Here is a 25073-nt window from a genome sequence, read left to right as displayed (position 1 = left end):
TACGTACATTTGTTTTTCAAAAAAAAAAATAGTATTATCGTCAGTTTGGTAATGGAACCCATATAACATTTATTGGATTCTTACGGAATATGTATTGGACATGCCGCACAGCTGGATGAATCCGTAGTCACATATGGTTTATTTGCAGTCCGCAGGCCATGTTGCACAGCCCCCCCCCCCATCACCACGTGCACCGTACCCCCTTTGAAAAAAAAATTCTACAGGCTCGTAGCAAGCCATTTATTTTGATGTATATTAAATGTTGTCATTGGCGTCGGAAGACATTCAAAAACTGTATATAGTTTGAAGTATATTAAATGTCCACATGAACAAATATTTAATTAAAAAACGGTAACTATCCTCTATGAAATATTCCTGAAAGTGTATAAAGAAAATTCATCTTAAAAAGTTGTACGATTGATTATTGTATGTCGTCCCGGACAACAAATTGCGAGTGTACGCATGTTTTTGTTGTCCAGGCTGTTTCTCGGAGATGGCTGAGACAATCTTCCTGAAACTTTCCTTAAAGGAAGATCGCTGGTTGTAGTTGTGCAATGTGGTCATTCAGGTTCAAAATGGCCACCGTTGCCATGGAAACCTGCAAAAAGCGACGAATTTGTCCGCGAATGTTCTATCTGGTCCCTTTAACATTTTTCATGAAACTTTACTGATTTATTTATTGTATTTGTCATTGTCGATGTTGCATTTAATAATTGGAAATGGTCAATAGGAAAAAATGTAAATTTTTTTAACTTTGATTTTAGATCAAAGTACTGAAAATTCTGATAGGAGATGATGGTTTTTACAATCTTTGTTAATGGGTATTGTTTTATTGATAAGAAAAAATGAACATTTTGTCTAGTTTGGGGTAACATAAGCTATTGCTTGCATAGCAGACTTTTTAGCTATCTTTACTCTGATTGAATTCATTATATGAATTTTGTTTCATGTACATGTGTTTCATTCAACAGAAGATATCCCTCATCTAATACCATTTTAGGATATTAATTAATGCCACTTCCAAGCTGACTTTATACTGAAACAGCTTGAATATCTCTGACGTTTTGTCAGCATGTACTTGTTTATCTATTATCAATTCTGTATTAACTGTAAAAATCTGTGCTTCTCGAAAACGTCCAATAGAAATACTTACAAGTGTAACAATTCAACCAACTTTAACACAAAGTATTGGAATACATACATCTTCGTATAATAATCCTTGAGTAGAAGATTAAAAAGCAATATCATAATAAAGGTTTTTCTTACCAAACCTGGTTTTTGTTGAAGAGTTTCCCATTGATAGTGTTCCTTAAAAGATTGTTTATTCGTATGATAATGATGATTATTAATATTATTATTTTATCATAAAATGAGAAAATGTGATTTGTACCTCGAGCAAAATTCTAGAGATAAATTTTACCCTAGACTTCTTCTATATAAATATATTTATTGAGATTACGCAAAAGCCCTTTTTATCTTTTGCACTTTGGAACACGTAAGGTACTTAAATTTATATCATGCGACATTTTGATCTCTGTGTGTCACACGATGTGTTGTTGAGTGCATAGCTGTTCCCTGTACAGGTAACAATGAGTGGTAGGTAAATTTATGTTTACAATTGCTGACGTAAATAGATAATTCACAATAATATTTTAATAATTAAATTGTTAATTTTAGCAAACATTAAAACTTTTATTCGTCCTGTTAATAGAAAAAAAAAAATTAATGCCCTTATATAAATTGCAATCTAAAATAAGTTTAGTTTTGTCGGATACTTATGCAGTTTATAGGTCAATTTTGTGCAATACTTAAGATGCAGTTAATTCAAGGATAATCTTTTACGTCCTTTCGGACATTTTTTATGTAAGATATACGTACACGACATATAAACAATGACTTTGTAAAACAAAATGATGAAATGAGTATAAACACATGAAAGGTGATTTAAAAGACTACGAGGGGTTATTAAAAAGTTCGTGGACTGAGGCTATAAAATTAGTACTATTTAGTCCGTGCTTTTAAAAATTACATGGATATAAAGCAACAAAAAATAAAAAAAAAATTGAAAATTTTAGCTTGATTCGTTCATTTTTTGCTAAAATATGATAAAATTACAAAGACATTATATGATTTTCCGGCGTTGTCGCTGTTTAGTTTCATGACGTCCCACAACGTCATTGTTTTTCAATGTCCGCTTCTTCTACCTCATACACTTTATTTGATGAGAATCCCTAGATTTGAGTAAAGATTTAAACCCGTCTTGTTTTTATGGCTTTACAACGTCAGGAACATCGGCTTTAACGTAGAACCTACGTCGCATGACATCATAACTAGTGAATGTTTTAAGCCTGTGCTAGATCCATTATGACGTTATTATTAATTCAATGTCATTTCCCGTACTTTTCGGCTTCAATATAGAAATGGTAGAAAAAACTGCACTTTGAAATTCACAGAATTTAATTTAAAATCATGCCGAAATAATATTAATAATATTCAATTTATATGTATTTTTTAGTATAATGCTTAATGGCAATATATTTCTTGAATTAGAGAAACCTGAAGGCACCTTTCATTTAATAGATCTTGACCTTAATTAGGCTGACAAATCCAGGACTATATTGTGTGATGAAATTGCCATATATACAACAAACTGTAATAATGTAAATGGCATGTAACTATTTTAAAGGAATGCAAAAGTCTTTTTAAAAATCGTCAGATGCCAACTACCGGTAAAAAGTGTAATATCTTGATGAAATGTGTCTAAGTCAAAGATGTACGTGTTGTAGTTTGTGTGTACATTTTGTGATATCTATCATGAAATGATGTGCATTCCTTTTCATAATTATTTGTTACTTATTCATATTCTTGGAGTTTTATTACAATTTCTCTATTAAATGTGATCATTTAAATTAAAAGTACAATTTTTTATAAACATTTTTAAGCTGAAAGTAACCCCGAACAGTCATTTAATAATAAAATCTATGTAAGTGCAGAAATGTCAAGAATATTAGTATCGGTAAATAACCTATCTCTCATTCGTTAGAGGGGAAAGGTATATATATTTTAATCAATTTTTGTAATCATTTGGGTATATTCTTTATTATATTAAAGATTGAAAACATTGTGACGAAGACTTCTGATATATATTTACAAATGTAGGTTGGAAAATTGACTGAAAATAAATAGAGTTCATTTGCCTATAGTTTTGAAAATGTGGACTTATCTTTTATGTCAATTGAATAAAAAAGAATTTATTCTCGGGAAATATTGTTTAATACTGTTCAATTAATAAACAACAAAAACAATGATGTTTAAAGAAGCAATTCTGGGATTTTGTTGTCTTCTTTGCCAGACAAGTACCCCTAAATGACTGAAATTGTGAGGTCGTAGTATGTATTTATCATTCCATGTTTAATTGGCTGCACTACATTTAATAACAAGGAAACATGTCATGTGCTTTTAACTGATTGATAAGCTGATAAGCAAGTGCTAATTTATCATTATGAAAAGTTTGAAAATCTTGTGAGAAAGACTTCTCCGACATGGGTTCTACCTTAAATGCATATAATATCCAATTGGATTGATACATTGGGAGAGATCCTCAGCATATGTTGCTTTTGGGAGTTTAATATCTACAACATATGATCAACGTCATTTTTGACATGAATGATTTTTCACACCTTGACTACAATTCGGCATTAACTGTGCGTCCATTTTCTCTCCGAACCTCTTTTGCATTAAAATAACAAGTACTCTGGAAGCATTTAATTTCTCCATAGCCAGTTAAAACATTTCCTAGGTCTATACTACTTTTTTCAGGGCCAAAACTTTATAGAATGTTGGAAAATGAAACCCTTCCCCCCTTTTGACGTCATTTTCAAGGACTTATTTGTTAGGACACTCTATGTTAAATTTACGATAAATTCTCATAGAACTTTCGGAATGAGGTGAAAATTTCATATTTTATGAAACAATAGTGTCTCAACATATACATGAATTAATCAGATTTTTTGATGTCAAATGTTCATATCTAAAGAGTTTTTTCGTTCAACTTGGTACTCTAAAGTTGAAAAAACGCCGTATTCGAGGTTGTGCCGCCTGGACATAACATAGCTTTCAAGAACATTGCTAATTTATTTAAAAATAACATTAATGATCTGCGGTTTATCCTATAGATAGAAAAGATTATGCTCACCAGATATTTTAAAATTCATCGATGTATCTAAAGCAGTTTTAATTTTATGGCGCCAGTCCACGAACTTTTTGATAACCCCTCGTATATTTTTCACAAAATTTTACTAATGAAGTCGTTATAAATACAAAGCATTAAAGTAAAATCAACAAATAAGGATTCAATCTTTTTAGAATTTATTTATGAAGGAAGTGCGTGAACAGTATATAGATACGCATTTCAACTGGGAATTACATGTATGGGCGGAGTACCTGGCATTTTGAATACGATTATTAATAAAAGGTTAATATATATCATTTGAGATTGTTCTATATGAAGTTTCCGTATATAAGTATCCGTATGTGTATACGTATCGAGGTATGAGAGGCATCTCGATCCCGATGTCTGAACCATCTGGTTAAATTTCCGTCGTTTCATGTTTAGTTTTTAACCCCATTCACTACGAATTCATATGTAGTGTGATATTTGTCAGTTGCTGTACACGCCTTATGTATCCTGTTTTTGGCGCAAGGGGACGGGTTATTATACATTATTCATTTAAAATTTAAAATTAAATAGGATATGCCCTAGCATTGTTTTTTAAAGTGTTTTATTACCTTGAATGGAAAGAACAGTGACGTCATAAAAATGTGCACTTGCATTTATATACCTTGACTACGAGGTATGTAGAAGAAAATCAATTTGAATTTTCTCCGTTCATAAAGTATTCAATTTATGATTTTTTGTTCGCTCATTTGCATAGAAAAACTTATATGTAGCCTTAATTCACTTGCACTTGCGTACACCGTTCGTTCACGTTTGCGCTCCGTTCGCGTTCTTTGCTTATTCAATGTTCACGTTGCCAAGTTCCAGTTAGCTTTCACACAAAGTTCACACACTGTTCTCTCTGCGTTCGTTCAACTTTCATTCAGCCTTCAAGTGGGAAAGTAGAACGTTTCAGGGAATGTATAAAAAGGTCCATTTAAGTATCCTGATCGTTTTTGGCGAAAATATAGGCCAACATACGACGCGCTTTTAAAATCACTGAATAACCACACACGAGATCCGGAATTCTAGACTGATATTCGTTAACACACTCAATATTGCCGCTTGCACTTTCACCGAAGATTTTAAAAAAAAAACTATAGGGTATTTATTTTTCCGACTCTCGAGCAAACCGCATCTCTAGATGCTTTGAATTCATCCAGCCCAAGCTTGGTGGCGAGTTCAATAGTCTTTGCCTGGATTAAGGGGCCACTTAAGGGTATATTTTTTGCCCTAGCTTGTCCAAACCATTTTAACACCAATTCATTTAATTCAAAAAACTTTGACCCAGATGTAAATCGTTTTCTCTTAAATGAAATGTTTCCTTCATATTGTTCCATTAAAAAAAGTCTCACGTATCAAAATGTCCGATACGGTGGTACGTCCAACTCCGAATTCTTTCGCAAGCTGTTCTTGTGTTGGTTTTGGAAACGACTCTGATTTTTTTATTAATTCAATTTCTTTTTCAAATCCCCAAATCAATTCTTTTCCTTTTAGGAGAAGGCGACATTTCACATACCAGTTTTCTTTTCTGGGGCGCTGACGCCATTTTCGTGTAAGAATAATACCAACAAAGAAAATGGATTTGGTTTTTTTTTTATTTGAGTTTAAATCAATTAGTGTGTACATAAATAAAACACCTGCAAACTTCAACATGAATCACTGAATACATTTTCAGCTGACCAATTGACCAAACGGGACTTAAAAATCACAGCTGGGACCCGTAATTGGCCAGCGGCTAATTATGATATACCTACCTGGGGTTTAAAGGCCGAGATTTTTAACCGTACGGTTTTCTCAGGTAAGGGGAGGAACTAAATTTTACATGCATGGCACCCCAAGGCACTGACGGTCGTGCAGAATGTGGGAAGCGCTAATCCCTATACACAAACAGTATACACAGGAAGTCCATGAGTATTACCTGTACAGCTTGTTGGCCCTATGTTCATTATTAATTAAATTAATAAATCTAGACACCGTAAAATATAAAAAAAAAATATAATAAGTATTAATTGATGATAATTATAAATTCCATAATTTCAGACTCATCTCTGATATTATACAAGCAGAAATCTCACCGGTCGACTTTTGTTAAAAAATCTACGGTATGTACATTAGTACATTGTATGTCACAGTAGCAATGGTTTGAGTTCGTTTAAAAAAAATGAAACACAGGTAAAAATTCATAAATAAAATGCTCATCCTTGCCTGTCCCTTTCAAAATCTTAAAAACTTTTCATAGTTAGCAATTTGAGCTTCGATCACATCAAATAGTAACAGTTACTTCCCGTTTGTATAAAAAGTCGCGTGGTCCTATTTTTAGCAGATGTACTTTCTGTATCTTATTGTGAAAAATTCGTGATAATGATGGTTTCGTAAAATTAGAATTACATACAAATATGTATTTATAGTAAATTCAGATATTGCTAACTTGCGTATTTCTTTCGAAATTATATTTTTAACACCTGTGACCTTGAACGGAGGTAACGTTACAACCCACGTAGCATTGCAAGATTAATGCTCTGTTATAAAAAAGGAAGAGAAAAGAAAGAAATTCGTAATATATTTAGTACTTTTCCAGGCAAAATTGTTACTAATCAGACATTTTGTTTACAATATTACAATCAACATGATCAAATACATGCAAAAAAAAAATGTCCCGTAATGCTCCGTAATGTTTTCGCCGCGTCTCAAAACAAAAATCTTTTGACGACTGAAAACAGTCGCCTATACACTTTTAGATTCTTGACGACTGAAAACAGTCGCCTATACACTTTTCATTATAGAAAAAATATACACAATCTTGATTTGCTGTATTGAAACACAATTAAGAGATCATTTTCATTTTATAATGAAATGTTTGTAATAAAGATAATTATACTCAATTATAATCAAGTTAAAATTGTTTGTATCGAAATGGCTTCCTTATTACTATAGCGATTGAGCGTTTAACATCAGACGACCGAATGTTAATTTGATGGTGGCCACGCGTGTCAAACAAGGTGAAAGAGATATACACAGGGACTAGTAGCCAAATGTCAATCAATTTCAAGTACCCAATGATGGCCCTTGATTTATTTGATTGACAGGGGGATACAGACCAGGTAAATCTGAGGGTGGTGCTTATTATCTCGGGCTTTAAGCAGCCGTGTAGTTATGTCGGATAATGAAGTGTTCTTTCATCGTTTGCATTTTTATGTTTTATTATTGTTGGAAAATTTGACACATATTTTTTTCCACCAAATTATTACCGGGGAAAATATGCGTCAAACATAGTTTTTAAAGTAAATATATTCAATTAAATGTAAATTTCAAGGTCAGCTAAAATGCCATTTATTTGTTTTTATCAAAAAATCACACCGTGACAATAAAACCATGCACAGACCCTGAAACGTTCTTCTACCCCCAAAAAAGCATGAACTTTCGTGCGCTTTTCGTTTCGTGCATACTGTGTAGCGTTTCGTGTAAACACTGCAGCGTTTCGTGTAAGCTCCAAAGCGTTTTGTGCGAACCTAGTAGCGAGCGTGCACAAGTAACATGTAAGAAAACGTGTGACAATTGTGTAAGATCCAAGTGGGAAACGTGCGAATTCCGTGCAAGAATCGTGTAAGAAACGATTTGGAATTCAATTTCATTTTTGATACGGCTATCGACTTGTCAGGATGTCAAATTGTGTTAGTATTTTATTATTTGAATTGGTTATTTAATGACTAATATGAGTTAAAAAAAATGTGAAACAACTAAATGAAATTAAAGTGTAATGTAAGGATATGGAAATAACGAATAGTATTCAATCTCAACGTCCATCAAACAAATATACAAAACAAGAGCAGAGCAAACACGGACCTCCGAAACATCAGAGATGGGATCAGGTGCCATGGAGGAGTGAGCATCCCCTGCTGACCGGTCACACCCGCCGTGTGCTCATTGTCATAATCAGGAAATAACGGAAAAAATCCGTAGTCAATTCAGTGTACAAATAATGGACTAACAATTGGTATGAAAAACGTCAGTCAGCATTTCATTCAATGATAAATTGTATTTCCTGACAAGGTCATTGTATCGACCATAGAATTTACGAAATGATGACTTTAATGTATATTACATTTGTTTGCGTTTTTTTTTTTGACGAAAATGTGTTTAAATTGATTAATTACAGTGTTCATAAATGTACAACAATCTTAAGGGCAATGAGTTCAATTAAGGAATAACTGTCTTATTTTTCGATTTCATGATGTGATCAATCGAATGGGTTGTATGATAATTTGCATTAGTGCCGAAGGCGTGTATGCATAAAATTATCACACTAGCCAATCGATTGATCTTCGTTATTAAATTGAGAAATCTTACAGTTATTCCATATATTTAAATGTTTTGATTCCCCCAATCCTAATGCTCAAAGTCCTGCTTCTGTCTAGCTATTTGTTCCGCCCTTCACGTGTTTTTTGGAACCGCGCCAATACATCAATGGGGAAATAAAGTACATTTGCAATTTGTAATTTTTTTTATCGGACAACAGTCCAGTCAAATAGGAAAATTCGTAATATTACAAAAAAGCAAAATATTACAAGTTATCGTAATATAAAACTTATATTACAATTTTTCGTGATGTGGTTAATTCCAAATACGCTTAATATAGCAGATTGTTAGAGACTATATTACGAGTTTTCGTAATCCAAGACAAATTCAAACATTGCAAGAAATTGAGTGGTGGGTAGCAAAGTATGACTTCAAAAATATATCAGATTCCTCGGCTACTGAAAGCACGCGGTAAGTTGGTCAGTTATGCCTATCAAAAAGCATGAAAATTCAAGAAGAAAGTACCGTCAGCGATGGTTGAGTGGACGATTTCATTTATTATTCTTTTGTAGGATATTACCAAAGGATAAGACAAATTTTCCACTAAATCTCAATATTCGCCAAAGCATGTCGCATTGGGCTATATCACCCGAATTCCCTACTTTTCTTGCGAAGTCTTCCCTAAAAATCACACCCACCTTTCATAATTCAACCCTTCGTGCAATTCTTATTGAAATACACAGAATTCAAATCTCAGTAAGAGTCATACAAGTTATCGCCCGTGATATCTCGTAGTAAACGTCATGCTTTGCTACCATCCACTCATTTTCTTCCAATGCTTGAATTGTCTTGGATTACGAAAACTCGTATATAGTCTCTTACAATCTGCTAGAGTACGCATATAAGTTATTTAAATTCATTATGAAAAATTGTAATATAAGTTTTATATTACGATAACTTGTACCATTACGCTTTCTCGTAATCTTATGTTTTTTCGTAATATTACAAATTTTCCTTTGGACTGGACAAAGACATTGCAAATGTAAATATTATAATATAAATGCAATCGTGGCTTTTAATTATTTTCCTAAAACAAAGATATATACGAGATTCATTCAAAAAGTTCGTAGACTTTTGCCCAAACATTTTTATTCAACATCAAATTATATCAAAATTTGGTACACATATTTTAACATATATAGAAATTTTCATATTTATAAAAATTATTGAAAAAATGGGGTCACGTGGCAGTGTTAAAATTGAGTTATTTAGTAATTTTCATGCGATCAGAAGTTGGAATGTTATTCCTTAGCTATTCGCAATTGACAATTGGAAGGGCGAATTGCAGGCTGTTTCCCGGTTCCCTATTTAAATCACCATATTGTCCTAATAATTTTCTTTTCGAAAAACATTAATAACGCATTATAAACCGTGTTTAAGAGCATGTCTAGGAGAAAACCATGCAAGAGGTTATGGGAGCAAGGTTCTCTGATCATCTTCATGTTTTGTGTGTAAATTTCTTCTATAATATGAAATGTTTTGCCACAAATTTTTTTCAGTGTGGTCTCACTTAAGGGGTTAAATCGACACTGTTACTAAAAATAGAATTCTTGGTCCTTATGCAGGGTGAAAACAGGAATTTCGTAGGATTTTATATTTAAAAATTCAGCATTTTACTTGATTATGATATAAAATATACATATATGGTTGAAAGTAACAAGATTCACTTGTTTCGGAATTTTTTTTCATAATCACAAACTGTGCCCTCGTTTAAGTGCAATGAGGTCACAAATCTTGCATATTTCCAGATTGTTGAAAACTGGTGAAAATATTCACTTTTCAAAAACTTATAACTCAGAAAGTGACGCTAAGAATCAACTCAATCTCATACCTATTATTAGACAACATGTCTGTCTACATTATATAAAAAATCTGTCTCTGGACTCTCAAATACAGTACCGACCAGACCCAACCTGACACAAAGCAGTCCCAGAGCAGTCCTGGGGACTGCTTTCTGGGACTGCTAAAGCAGTCCCGCAGCAGTCCCAGAGCAGTCCCACAGCGGTCCCAGAGTAGTCCCACAGCAGTCCCAGCAGTCCCAGCGGTCCCAGAAAGCAGTCCCAGCAGACCCAGAAAGCGGTCCCAGTGGGCGGGGTTTATTAATTTAATTGGCGGGGCTGAGCTCAGAAATGAGATTGCCAATAAACAATGGAACTATAAAAGGCAGCTGAATTTTTTTCTGAGCAGAATGCCAGGAATCCTTTCAATGCGAAGGTTATTTACATGAGCAATACCCGTATAGATTTGAAACAATGTGAAATAATATTTATTGAAGGAAGAATGAAAGCTTACACACCTACAGAAATGAATTACACTGAACATGAATATTTAAGAGGCCATGCCAGTAAGCATTGAGCTTTGAATGGAAAGTCAAAAATTTTAATTTTCTTGAAATCAGTGTTTATGGATTATTTCCATCACAATTAAACAATAAATACAAAAATACTGATTTTAACCATAACGACACTGTCGGATCCAAGGAAAAACATTTCCTTAGTTACCAATGAAAATAGATTTTTTACTTTCAAAACAGGCAAATATTGCCATAAAAAGAGTATATATGCACATAAATGTTGTCAAAAGATTGTTTGTAGTTACTCATTTCTTTAAGAGGACTTAATTCTAAGTTCTTAGGTGACCAACTAAGTATGATTACATTTTTTCAGTAGGTTGCTATGGTGATGGGAAGAAGAGATATGATTTGAACAAAAAAATAGTTGAATTTGAACCACTTTTTGAAAGGCTTTTAAAAAAATGTTGTGCAACTACTTATAAACTCTTTAGTGTGTTTTTGTTAGGGTTGGGTTAATCAAAGAATTAAAAAAATAAAATTGGGTAGACAATCAAAAACAATGTTGCTATGGAGATTCAAAGATATGCAAATTTAGGCATTTATAGATGATTTCCTGCAAATAGTTCATGGTATTATAAGTAATTTATCCTATAAGAAACAATGTCAAATGTAACAGATTGGTGCATCTGGAATGAAAATGAGTCATAAAATACCATGACCTTCTTTTCACCTTGACCTCTGACTTTAATGTCAAATTATAAAGGACTATACATGATAAGAGCCAATTTTGCCCCCCTAAAAATAAACATTTTAGAATGATATTAAGATATGTTGAATTGATATTTAATTTGAAGAGAAGGATATATTAGAAATATTTCTTTCTTTTCACCTTGACCTTTGACTTCAATGTCAAATTATAAAGGACTATATATGATAAGAGCCAATTTTGGCCCCCTGAAAATCAACATTTTAGAATGATATTGAGATATGTTTGATTGATATTGAATTTGAAGAAGAGGATATACTTGAAATATTTCCAAATATTTTTCATATTTATATGCACTCACTGGCTGAAAATGACATGAGAAATAATGTTTTTTTTGCTGTCTAACCAAAAAAGGCAAAAAATACGCCTATTTGATGTTTTGTCGTATGGGAAACAGAGTGCAGTATAGAACATACATAATTTTTCTGTTACTTATTAGTATTGGATGGATACATCTTGGGTAAAAATATAAAGCTTGTTCTAGTCTGTTCTCTATACTTTCTGGAAGAAAAAATGCTTGAAAATAAGCAGTTTTATACAAAATATGCTAAAATGGCGGGAAAATGTGAACTTTTTGATGTCATATTTCTGTATTAGGTGCATTTTGATCAATTTGAAAATGACCAATAAAGGTTGCATGTATAGCTAAACAAATTAAAGCTACAAATAAAGTAAAATAAAGATATTCATTTTAAGGGGCCATTTGAGGCATTTACAGTGTATCAGATACTGCTCTTTATTTTTTGCATCATAATTTTCAAGCTGCATGGTCCTGTTAGACAGTTCAAGAACAAAACTAGTACTTGGTTAATCAAAACAAGAGGCCCATGGGCTACACCGCTCACCTGAGCACTGTGGCTAGGAAAATTGGTATATTATTGAAAAGTTTTAATCCAAAAGAAGTCCAATAACCAATCATGGCTTTACAATTATTGAGAAGATGATTTTTCAAGAATTTTCCTATATATATCTATGTAAAACTTGGGTCGGTCATTTTGGCCCCACCCTACCCTGGGGTCGTGATTTGAACAAACTTGAATCTACACTACCTGAGGATGATACCACATGAGTTTCATCTTTCCTGGCCCTGTGGTTATTGAAAAGAAGATTTTTTTAAAATGCCATTAATTTTTCTCTAATTCAAAATTATCTCCCCTTGGAAAAGGACGTGGCCCTTCATTTGAAGAAACTTGAATCCCCTTCACCCAAGGATACTTTGTGCCAAGTTTGGTTGAAATTGGCCCAGCAGTTCTTGAGAAGAAGTGGAAAATGTGAAAAGTTTAGACAGATGGACAGACTGACAGCTTGACAGACGGACAGACAAACACCGGACAAAATGTGATCAAAAAAGCTCACTTGAGACTCAAGGTCAAACTATTCTTTATTATATATTCTATGTCTAATAATTTCTGAACTAAATCTACATGGTTCTTGATATTTTGAATCCTGCTTTGAATATTTCAAAAATTGATACACAGTGTTTGTGATTTGTTTGACAATTCAAGAAGAGAAATTCATTTTCTATAGTTGACCAGTCACTTAATTGAGGTCCAGGTTAATAATTATAAGTGTTACGGCCTGTTGTTGAAATACATGTACTAAGTATTTGAAACATGTGCAAAGTAATTCATCATGATCAACCTTTTGTCAACACTAAATATTGATGCTTCAACATGATTAAAATTCCCTTGATGTTCCCTTAGATTTTTCTGCTCTGCAGTATGCAGTATACTATATAATGTTTAAGATGATGAATTTTAAAGAACAGCAAAGTTTGAAATAAAAAAAACAACAGAAAAGCCCATTAAGAACAGTTATGACTAATTCCCCTTTAAAAGTTTCTGCTTTAATATACTACTACATGTATTGAAAGCACTTACAGTAAAATGAAATGAAAAATCTATTTTATCCCCCCCCCCAGCTTTGCTTATGTCATTCATGTCAGACTAGAGTAAACTTTATTTAACAAAAATTAATTTGACCACATTGTGTTAAAACCCTAAGAGTTCAGGCTACAACCCCCCCCCCCTTTGTTTTTAATTTATGTCCTGCCATGACTGTAGCAGGGGCTGGAATATAGCGTTTGACATGTTTGTCTTTTGTCCTTCCTTCCGTCACACTTTGAATTTAGCTCAGTTCAATGCTCAGTTTCAAAGAAACCATCCAAGATATTTTTACCAAACTTCCTATGCTGATACATACAGATTTATCATGTAAGCAATTCAACTGCATCAACATATTTGACCTTGTCCTTTCAATTGACCTTGACCTCACTTCCATCAAATTGTGTTTCAATGTGTTTAAAAGAAACCATTCATAATATTTTCTGCAACTTCATATGCTGATACAAACTGATGAGAGCTTTTCAACTGCATCAACATTTTTTGTCCTTTGCTTTTCCTTTGACCTCATTTTTCTGAAATTAGTGTCAAACTTCATTGTGCTGATATATACTGATGTAAACGATTCAACTACATCACAATTCAAGATATTCTGATCAAATTTCACACACTAATTAAATTTTCATGTTGCATTACTAATATAACCTCGACAGGGTAATCATGCCCTATGAACATATTTCTAGCTTTTTTGTTGTTTTTTTTTTAAATAAAGTAAATTAAAAAATATAATTTGTCCTCTTTGCACAATCTTCATTTTCTTTTTAGGAAGGAGATTTAAGTGTATGAATAAGGCTTCAACTCTTGACAAATACTCCTTAACATGCTTAAGACAATACCTGGTAATAAATAAAATCAGAATGTTCTCCCAAATCCCCCATTTTTACTTGGAATATCCTACAAATCAAAAATAAAATTTTAGTGGCTACTTATTCTTAAAAGTCCCACTTCCTAATAGCTCAAAAATACAAGATTTCTTTTAATATTTAAAAAAAAGCATGATATTCTGTTCTCGGAATATTTATTCATTTAAAATTTAGTTTATACAGACAAGATCCTAAAAAAATGCTAAAAAATCTATACAAAGAGTCCAGGCAAGTTTAAGTTTTACCCATGATTTTGGGCATTTACATGAATTAACTCACTATATCATATTAAAAACAAGAGGCCCATGGGCCACATCGCTCACATGAGCACCAAGGGTAGAACTAGAATAAAATGGCTTTTTATTGTAAAATTTAAATCCAAAAATAGTCCCATGACCAATCATGGATTTGTTATTTCTTAGAAAATGATTGAGAAGAAGATTTGTAAAGAATTTTCCGATATATTCCTATGTAAATTTTGGTCGGCCATTTTGGCACCGCCCTACCCCCGGGGGTCATGATTTGAATAAACTTGAATCTACACTACCTGATCACGCTTCCATATAAATATGATGAATTATGGCTTTGTCATTCTTGAGAAGAAGATTTTTAAAGAATTTTCCTGAATATTTCTATGTAAATTTTGGTCGGCCATTTTGGCCCCTCCCTACCCCCGGGGGTCATGATTTGAACAAACTTGAATCTACACTACATGAACATGCTCCCATATAAATATGATGAATAATGGCTTTGTCATTCTTGAGAAGAAGATTTTTAAAGAATTTTCCTGTATATTTCTATGTCAAACTTTGGTCGGCCATTTTGGCCCCGCCTTACCACTGGGGATCATGATTTGAACAAACTTGAATCTACACTACCTGAGGATGTTTCCCCATAAGTTTCATCTTTCCTGGCACAGTGGTTCTTGAGAAGAAGATTTTTGAAATATACCACTAAATTTTCATTAATTCCGAATTATCTCCCCTTGAATAAGGGTGTGACCTTATTTGAACAAACTTGAATCCCCTTTACACAAGGATACTTTGTGGCAAGTTTGGTTGAAATTGGCCCAGTGGTTCTTGAGAAGAAGTCGAAAATGTGAAAAGTTTACAGACAGACAGCTAGACAGACAGACGGACAGCTAGACAGACAGACGGACAGATGGACGCCGGACAAAATGTGATCAGAAAAGCTCACTTGAGCCTTCGGCTCAGGTGAGCTAAAAATACATAACACAAATAGTCTTCCATTCAATTCCTTCACATTCACTTATGGGGATAGATGTTTTTTAGACAGCTATGTGGCAATTGATATGGAACATGGTAAAACAATTATATTTAAAACTTAAATTATTGTTCGAAACAAGACACATGTGGATTTCCTCCAGTGACTTCTTTAGAGCAACAGGATGTTATCTTCAACTACCTTTTCCTGTAAAGAAGAAAAAAAAAACAAACAAATTTATGTATTAATCCTACATGTACATCCTATCTTCTGTGAAGGCTGCATAACCATTATATATCTATGCAATTCCCACTATGCTAGTTAATGTAAATAATTAGCATGAATCAGTTAGACAGTAGGACAATGCAGATGAACAAGCTTCATAATATATAGGAGTTCTGGATTTTATAGTTGAAGTGGGGTGGTTCAATTCTCAAAGACAAACATTACTCAATTCCTTCTTCATAATTACATATGTATATTTTGACTCTTTTAAGCAAAATTAATAATATGAATTAATGAGGTCTGTTTTCCTGAAGATAGGGAGTGGGGTGGTAAGATAATTTATTGACTACTTTATCTTAAAATTTTATAAATTTTGCAATTGTACAATGTAATCCCAGTTTTTTTTTTAATTCATTAATTTTAATTAAACTTTTATGTACATTAACATTCATTAGCAGACAAATTGATCTATGAACTACTTAAACATTATCAGTCTTGCTTCCTTTCATATAGAATTTACAGATTCCAATTTGGTTTTTTTTTTATTTGGGGGGGGGGGGTGTATAATAACTTTTCTTTGTGTCATTAGGTAATATATTTCATCTAAAATATAAAGGTAAATATATAACTTTGATGCTATTTTTCCACATTGAATTTATAAATGGGGGAGAAGGTGGGTTAAAATGATTTATGTGTGTATATATTAGGGACTTTAGTCTTTCCTGCAGTGTGACCTCATGACCTCTTTTACAGTTTTATAAACAAATAGCATAGGCATAAAATTATTTTAAATTTCATTATTAGCATATATCTATATTTTTAATTGTATTGGGAGTAATTAAACAACTGCAGAATAAAACATTTGTTGTAATATAACAGGTTGCTTTTAATTTAATACCTGTAAGGCAGTAACTTCGTTGCATCACTCAATATCACATCATACGATAGAAAAATTAATCTTGAAGTACCTTCCTAATCTGTACTCTTGCTTTAAATATATAAAGTTATCAAAGTTTACCCAAAAATTTACATGAAAAATATATATTTAACATACCATTATATATTTTTGTCCAAGTACTCCAAGTTTGAAGTTTTCCCTTTTCTCCCGCATTTCCTCAATTGTTGTCTGTTCCATTCTTTCCGGTCTTCTTTACTAGAGAGCTCGTGCAAGGGAGGCAATCCAATCGTTTTTCAACAGAGTTTTCAATTCAATCTGCTATTTTACTTAAGGTTTTAAGTGTCTACCCAATTTTATTTATTTAATATATTGAACAGAACATTCTCCTTCTACAGATATATATAGAAATTTTTAAAGCTGCACAGCATTTGCAAACCACATAGCTCTTTATGGGATATAATTCTACCGGTAAAATCTTAATAAAATTAAGCACAAATTAAATTTTACTTATAAAATAGAGAAATATAGTTCAAAGCACTTTATGACCCACATTATTAAATTATACCTAGAGTTTTGAGGTCAAATATATGAATTATAACAGGATAGGCCAGTTCACATATTTCTCTGATAAGTATAACAAAATACTCTGGTTGCCATGGAAACAAGAGGTCATATGCCCGGATAGATAATTTTTTTTAAAAGACTAATCATATACATCATGTTCACAAAATTTGAGCAAGAAATAAATTTTTCCACTTTCCATGATTATATAGGGTGAAGCTCAATGCTTATTGGCATGGCCTCTTAATCACAATTAACTTGGGTTTTATGTGATTGATACTGGATCCTATTTTTTACTTTTTGTACGGAAAATTAAAATTGAATTAAATATATTTCACCAGATTAAGTTTTAAATAGATCTTATCATTATAGATCAGGCCGATTTCCATACTATCGGGATACTCTTAAGGCATTTTTTTCTAAAAAGTATTAGGGCTTTTGAAAAATTCGTTGCTAATTTTGAGAAGTAATGTTTTTTAAGTATTGATTATTCTTTACTTACATGTACATGTTAATTTAAAAATTGTTTTATTTGTAAATTGTATAAGTGACCAGTATAGAACCATAAGATTATGTTTAACTTTATTTAATCTTGAAAGAATTTATACTCATTTTATTTATCTTTTTTTGCATAACATTTTTTACATAGATTGAATTAGGGCCATTGTTAATTGAGCAGCATGTTCAATGATGTGTTACACTGATACGTGTACCCAAATAACATGCATGATTGGTTTTCTGCCCAACGGCGATTGAAACTGCACAGGTGTTTATACCATTTTTTTAGTACACATTATCGGCCAGGTAAACAAAAGCAAAACAGAAAAAAATAAATCATAATTCCCAGTATTTTTAACTGATTATTTATTTATTTTTTTTTAATTTACTCTTTAGATAACTTATCTATAAATTAAAAACTAATCAATCTGTAAATTCCCGTATAATTGTTCACATTGCTTATGTTAAGGACGAATGGTGGCAAAATTTTATTTCATGTCATAAAATGAATAGTTAGATTTTTGTTTTAGGGTTACATGTAATACTCTTTTAACGTGATGCTTGTAAAACATGTAGCCTTTTCAATTAAAATATCTTATAACTACTTGTATATAAATAGTGCCAAATGAAAATGTTGAGTATTTAATTTTAGATTTAATAATAAAAAAAATCTACATGTAGATATTTTTTTCTCATGACCCCGTGGTTTTATATATTTTAGAAATAAAAATCTCCTCATGACTTCCTTATTTAACAACTTTACTTTTAAAAATATTCTATATTACATATGTGTTAATATGCAGTCCCTAAAACTATAAATTAACTATAATACATGTCATCTGAAATTATTAAAAGATAATAAGAAATCCTTGCTTATTGAACAGTTTAAACTCCTCTCTGCTGTAAGTAAACAAAACAACATGGAGCCTGCCAATTCAGAATACACAAGGGGGCGGAGCTATCTGTCACTCAGAACCAATGTCACACATGAGTGAACAAAGCAGTCCCTGAAAGCAGTCTAATCATTTAAAATGACCTTGAAATTTTGTATGCTTGAAAAAAAATCTACTTGCTTAAGTATACATCATGGTTCTAAATGAAGGTAAGATTTAAAAGAAAATATCACATTTTCCCCAAATCATATTCTGGATTATTTGCTATACCTGTATACAGGAAATTAGTCATTATAAAAGTGTTATATTTGGTAAAACTAAAGCACTGTTGACCTTGAACTTTGATCTTTTCTAAGATATAAACACTTAAAATTTACTCTGAATTTTTGTGTATTCCTGCAAGTGAAACCTGATACATATTAAGTATCATTTGGGTTGATTGTGAGGTTTCAAGCTTTCAAAATCTATAAGGTGTATCCAAACTATTCTGTTCAGTATGATCCCATTTTCTTCCTATATATCATCCAATAACTTCTGGAGAAAATTTAACAAGCACTAGCGCGCTTCACGAAATATGCCTACGTGACAAGTCTGTGTGATTCACACGCCAATTACTCACACAAAACTAAAAAACATTCCTTAATTATTGACTGTTACTAAAAATAGAAACAACCGATCGCGATGCAAAAATAAACAACATATTTCTGACTCTCAATGGGTGTCCTTTAAGGGGATGAAGGATGTATGGGCACGTGACTCAGTTGATTTACGTCATAATCTCTGACAAAATATGTACAAAACGAGATTGAAACACAGTACTTGTATAATTTTTTGACTGTTTGTTTGTGTTCACCATCTAGTATAAAAATATCTGAAAACAATCAAAATTTCTTGTAAATATTATCAAATTACGGAATAGATTAATCCACTCTGCAGTTTCCCTACTGTGCGCGTCCAGTACGTCTTTGACGTCTTAGTGGATCTCTTAGTTCAGTAAGATCATACACGGTAGAAACGGGTAGTATAAAATCATTAAAAAGGGGCCATAATAAGTACATGGTAGGGTATTTTGTAAATTTCAGAACGCAAAAAAATATTTTTACATGGTTGTTGACGGAAAAGTTCTATGGGTTTGTCTTATTTCGCTTATTTCAGGAATGTGTGACGTCATAGTTTGGTTTTCCCGTACTCGAGAAATGTAAACATGACACGTTTTTCTCATGATCATAACTCGTTTAACTTTGCCCCGTGCAATATTGAGCTTAGCTTTACCAATCGATATTTATACAGTTAATCAATACAATGACGACCTTGAACTTCGACGTAAATTTTCAAATATTGAATGATAGGATTTTTTGCAAATTAATTTTTTTATGGTTTAAGTAAAATTACTTCTAGATTCTAAATTTACGTCTCTAGATGTAGTGTTACAAAAGAATCTTGCTTTTTTGAATTTTAACCCTATTCATACTCTAAATTATTTTCAAAAGACACATTTCCGCTGGTATATTTTTTATCTTTGGTGAAATATTTCAATTATCGACCGAGTAATGGACCCAGAAACACGGAGAATTAAAACTCTGCTCAGACACTGAGGGGTATGGTATTTGTCACTCAATATCTCAGAAATAAGTCTAGAAACCTATTGATTTGTCTGCTTTATAGTATGTAGGACATACTAAATAAGATATCTACAAAATATGAAAAAAAATTAAATGACAGGTATCTGTCCTTCATCCCCTTAAGTTAATAATAAAAATAAGTGTGTTCTTGAGAGTGCCTACCAGAGCATTTTTCTATACATCTGCATGGTTTTCTCGTAGACAGGCTCTTAAGAAGAAAGGCAAATACATCACTGAAAGAAGAAGAATGAGGACCCAAAACCAATGCAGCTAGTCTGACCAAAATACTGAATATTTAGCTACCCCTTTCAAAATTGAAATAAAATCATTTGATACTCTTATAAGTATTGTACATTAGAGTACATTACCCGGGATCGAGCTGGCTAAGATGCTGGATCCCATATTCAGACCTTCAAATTTTTACAGGGGAGGGGTATGGGGGAGACATATCAACTTTCAAAAGGAATCTATGTTACAAGACAGGACACCTATTTAGCTATCTCGGTCAAAATTGGATCCCTCATATAGACTTTCATATTTTTACAGGGAAGGGGTATGGGAGGGACCCTTCAACTGTCAAAAGGAATTTATGTTACAAGACAGGAAATCTATTTAGCTAGCCTGGGTGATATTGAAAAAAAACATATTTCTATGATATGCATTTCTGAAAAAAAGTACATCGCCCGCAGGGCTGGCTAGCATCCTGGATCCCATATTAAGACTTTCATATCTTTACAGGGGAGGGGTATGGGATAGACCCTTCCGCTGTCAAAAGGAATCTAACCCCTCATTTTCCTCTTTTCTTTTGTACCCCCCCACCCCCTTGGATTTTAAGGAAAACTATGTTTAGCTTCCACATGTGGTTCTTGTTAATAAATAATTGTATCATCTCAGTATTACATCAGAAATCGGTAAAAATACAACCTCTAGGTTGTTTTCCGACTGTTTAGTTGCGATTGATTGAAAAATCATCGGACTTGGAGACATCTTAGACTCGTAATTTGTTTTATATTACGACTTTTATTATGCTCCCCTTAACGAAGTTTCGGGGGGTATATAGGTTTCTTTCTAGCTGTGTCTCGGTTTGTCTGTGTTTCCGCAAAAACTTTATCCTTGCCCATGAGCTTTGATTTTGTAGAGCTACCGTAAATCTGGAAATTTTTGCTGTGGATATTTTTTTAGAATTCTTAAGTTCATTTCATTCGCAAAAATATCTTTCTTAAAAATAAATCACCAATAAAAAAATGTAAAAAAAAAAAAACAGTGGTCATTCTCAAAATTTTGAAACGTAAAAGTTGATCAACAGCAATTTTACCCGAATTCGCAAAATAAAATCGACGTAATATTTTTTAAATAATAGAATATTCTGCAGATATTAACGGATTTTGTGTCTAAGATTTAGGCCTAGTGACATTCCTCGTTTACGAGTTACATGGTTATTGTTTAACACAATCCAGAATAAAAGGGAAAATCAAATTTCCCTTTTTTTCACCAACGATTTACAATCTGAAGTCATTTCGGTCTTAAAATCCTTATATGTGTCTCCACAAGTTCCTTTTTTAAGTATTTGAGGAATGTTTATCTTTATGCACTTCAGATACATTTGTTATTACCAGACCTTTGAGGAACGTTCCTCTTTCTACACTTCAGATGCATTTGTTATGACCAGATATTTGATGAACGTTCCTTTCTCTGAACTTCAGATGCATTTGTTATGACCAGATATTTGAGGAACCTTCCTCTCTCTGAACTTCAGATGCATTTGTTATGACCAGATATTTGAGAAACGTTCCTCTCTCTGAACTTCTTGTGCATTTGTATTGACCAGTCATTTGAGGAACGTTCCTCTCTCTGAACTTCAGATGCATTTGTTATGACCAGATATTTGAGAAACGTTCCTCTCTCTGAACTTCTTGTGCATTTGTATTGACCAGTCATTTGAGGAACGTTCCTCTCTCTGAACTTCTGGTGCTTTTTGTTATGACCAGAGATTTGAGGAACGTTCCTCTCTCTGAACTTCTGATGCATTTGTTACGACCAAACATTTGGGAACATTTCTCTCTTTAAACTAAGATGCATTTATTATCACCAGACATTTGAGTATTGTTCCTCTCTTACATATGTGCTCATACAGTGTGTATTTTTAAATACCTTATGAATGAACATATTAGGCATTCGAGGAACCTTCCTCTCTCAAATTAACTTATTATCCTAGCATCTCATGAATTTTCAAATATTAGGCATTAGAGGAACGGTCCTCTTCCAATTTCAAGTATTGATATTATATACACCATGTACACTGAAGGTACGTACCTCTTCAAACTATTGACACTGGATTTACTAGTCTTATAAACACAACATATTTGAGAAACGTTCCTCATCCAATTTTAAATATTGATACTATATACACTAAAGGAACGTTCTTCTTTCAACTTGACACTGTATTTACAAGTTTTAACACACAATATCACAAACGTTCATCAATCAATTTCAATTGATAATACATACTACATGTATATAAACAGTATATTTGAGGAACGTTCCTCTACAAATTTTCTATCAAAAACTCTACAACCATGAATCTTAATACACTGAACGTTCCTCTCCCCATTTCAAAATTTGACACTGGACTGGAGGAATATTCCTCTTCCAATTGTTGACAATGGATTCATGTCGAATATTCCTCTTCTTATTTCAAATCTTATTATATAACTTTTTACATGAATCAGAGTATAACTGGATAAAGAAAGTACATACGGTACCCGCATCGTTATTCTTTTCAATTCTATCGTGTTCTATCGTGCGTGTATCCTATCGTATCGTGCGTGTATCCTATCGTATCGTGTTTTCCGTTTTCTATCGTGTTTTCCGTTTATCGTGTTTTGCGTTTATCGTGTAGATCGTTTATCAGGTTCTATCGTGTATCGTGTTTTGCGTTTATCGTGTATATTCGGAAACCCTCGCTTTTTATCTTTACTATGTAAAGAAACTACTGAGCTATTCCGAGTCTCTTTTTCGTTTTGTTAAGAAAAAATAAGATTAGTTCAACCGAAAAAAGATTTATCCCTTTCTTTTTCATCAATATATTAAGAAATAGAAATAGCGTAGAAGGAAAAAATAATTAATCGCGTATTTCATGAATGAATAAATTGATTTATTAATAAATAATTCATTAAATAAATAAAATTATTATATCATTAAAGCAGAAAATAATTGTCGAGAATTAAACAGTAACTCTATTTTTGGGAAATGAAATTATAAGTAGATCGAATTCTGGACGTTTCGGGACCTGACAACACGTTTCGGGACTTGGGTTAACACGTTTCGGGACTTCTAACTTTTTTGGTACGGAAATGAAATGAAACATGTTTACTTGTATTTTTAAGTTTATACATGTATAATTTCTTAGTTTGATATACATTTATAATTCTAAAAATCACAGATTGGCGTTTTTATTAGTTTTAATTTTCGCATACGGCATGGAGCACGCCTGCCGAGAAAATCAAACGCACGCGGTGTTGTCTCTTAAAATTCTTATTTCAGTATTTGATATAGTACTTTTATAAAATAGTTGGTTAACAATTTGACCAAAATTTAATTCATTTTTTTAAATATGTATTTGATTTATTTATAGTGTTGGATACGGGAGTTTATAGAATACAGTCGTAACTGCTGTGTGAAAACCACGGACGTGTTTTTCTTTCTAAGATTTTCTTTCTCTCCTTTTTAAATAATAATTTTATGTATTTCATTTCATATTTGTTTACAACATTTAAACAGGCTCAGTAAAAACTTAACGTTTTACAGGTAGTTCTTTTAAATCTGAGTCTGAAATGTTCCATATTTAACTTTAAACATCAATTTATAGGATTTATAATAATAATTATTTTTTTAAAATTGATCCCTCGAAAGTCCCAAATATTCCCGTTACAAATTAATAACGGTACTATCAAAATTGTTAGTTTGTCTACAATGATATGTATACGTCTGAAATTCTGTTTAATGTGTATACACAGACTACAAATATCAAGGAAACTCAATTATCGATGTAGATACCCGACCAGTGCGTCATATTATGTGGTGTTACACAATTACAGCTTGATTATAATTAATTAATTGTCTGTATTGCAAACATGTCATTTAAAATAATTTTTTTTTATCATTCAATGTTTTCCAAAGAAATAAATCAAGATTGCTTATATTTTCATTACTAATGAAAATTGAAATGTGAATGAAATCTTGTTTTTATTCGTAAAAAATTAAGAATGATTCTTGTTTTGAGACCCGGCGAAAAATTAAGGTGAATATAAAGGAGAAAATAAGCTGGTATTTATAAAAACTTTTTGCATGTAATGTATAACTAAGGATAAAAAGAAATATCTGATAAGTAACAACTTTGCTTGAACAAATATTAAAGTTTTAAGATTTTCTAATTTGTTTTCGTTTTTATAACTTCTCGGGTTGTATTGTTACGGCCGTTCAGGGTCACAGTTGTTAGAAATAGTTTTGAAAGAAATACTTATATATAAGCATTAATTTAATATTTTTTAAAGTTGTTTAAATTTACTTAAATACATAAACACTTGTATGTAATTTTAATTTTAAAAAAACCATCGTTATCACGATCTTTTTTACAATAGCATATAAATTGTACATTTGTTAAAAAAAGGACCACGCGACTTTTTATACAAACGGCAAGTAACTGTAAACTATTTGACCGTGATCGAAGCTCTTATTGTTATTATATACGATGA

At 32.2% G+C, this 25073-nt stretch overlaps 1 protein-coding gene across 1 annotated transcript in view; it reads right to left on the bottom strand.

Moving 5' to 3' along the window:
• Positions 1 to 1353, bottom strand: part of LOC134283085 (interferon-induced protein 44-like) — a gene marked incomplete at its 3' end in the record, with an annotated part of 32392 nt that extends 31039 nt beyond the window's left edge. Inside the window, exon 1 of the mRNA XM_062765521.1 lies at positions 1267 to 1353. Within this exon, the coding sequence (XP_062621505.1) occupies positions 1267 to 1297 (31 nt within the window). The remainder of the gene's footprint in view (positions 1 to 1266) is intronic.
• Between the last annotated feature and the right edge of the window lie 23720 nt (positions 1354 to 25073).

This window comes from Saccostrea cucullata, unplaced genomic scaffold (assembly GCF_032062105.1).
Source record: "Saccostrea cucullata isolate Sc308-1 unplaced genomic scaffold, CSIRO_AGI_Scuc_v1 ctg3868, whole genome shotgun sequence".
Classification (NCBI taxonomy): domain Eukaryota; kingdom Metazoa; phylum Mollusca; class Bivalvia; order Ostreida; family Ostreidae; genus Saccostrea; species Saccostrea cuccullata.
This window is presented reverse-complemented; position numbering and strand designations above follow the sequence as displayed.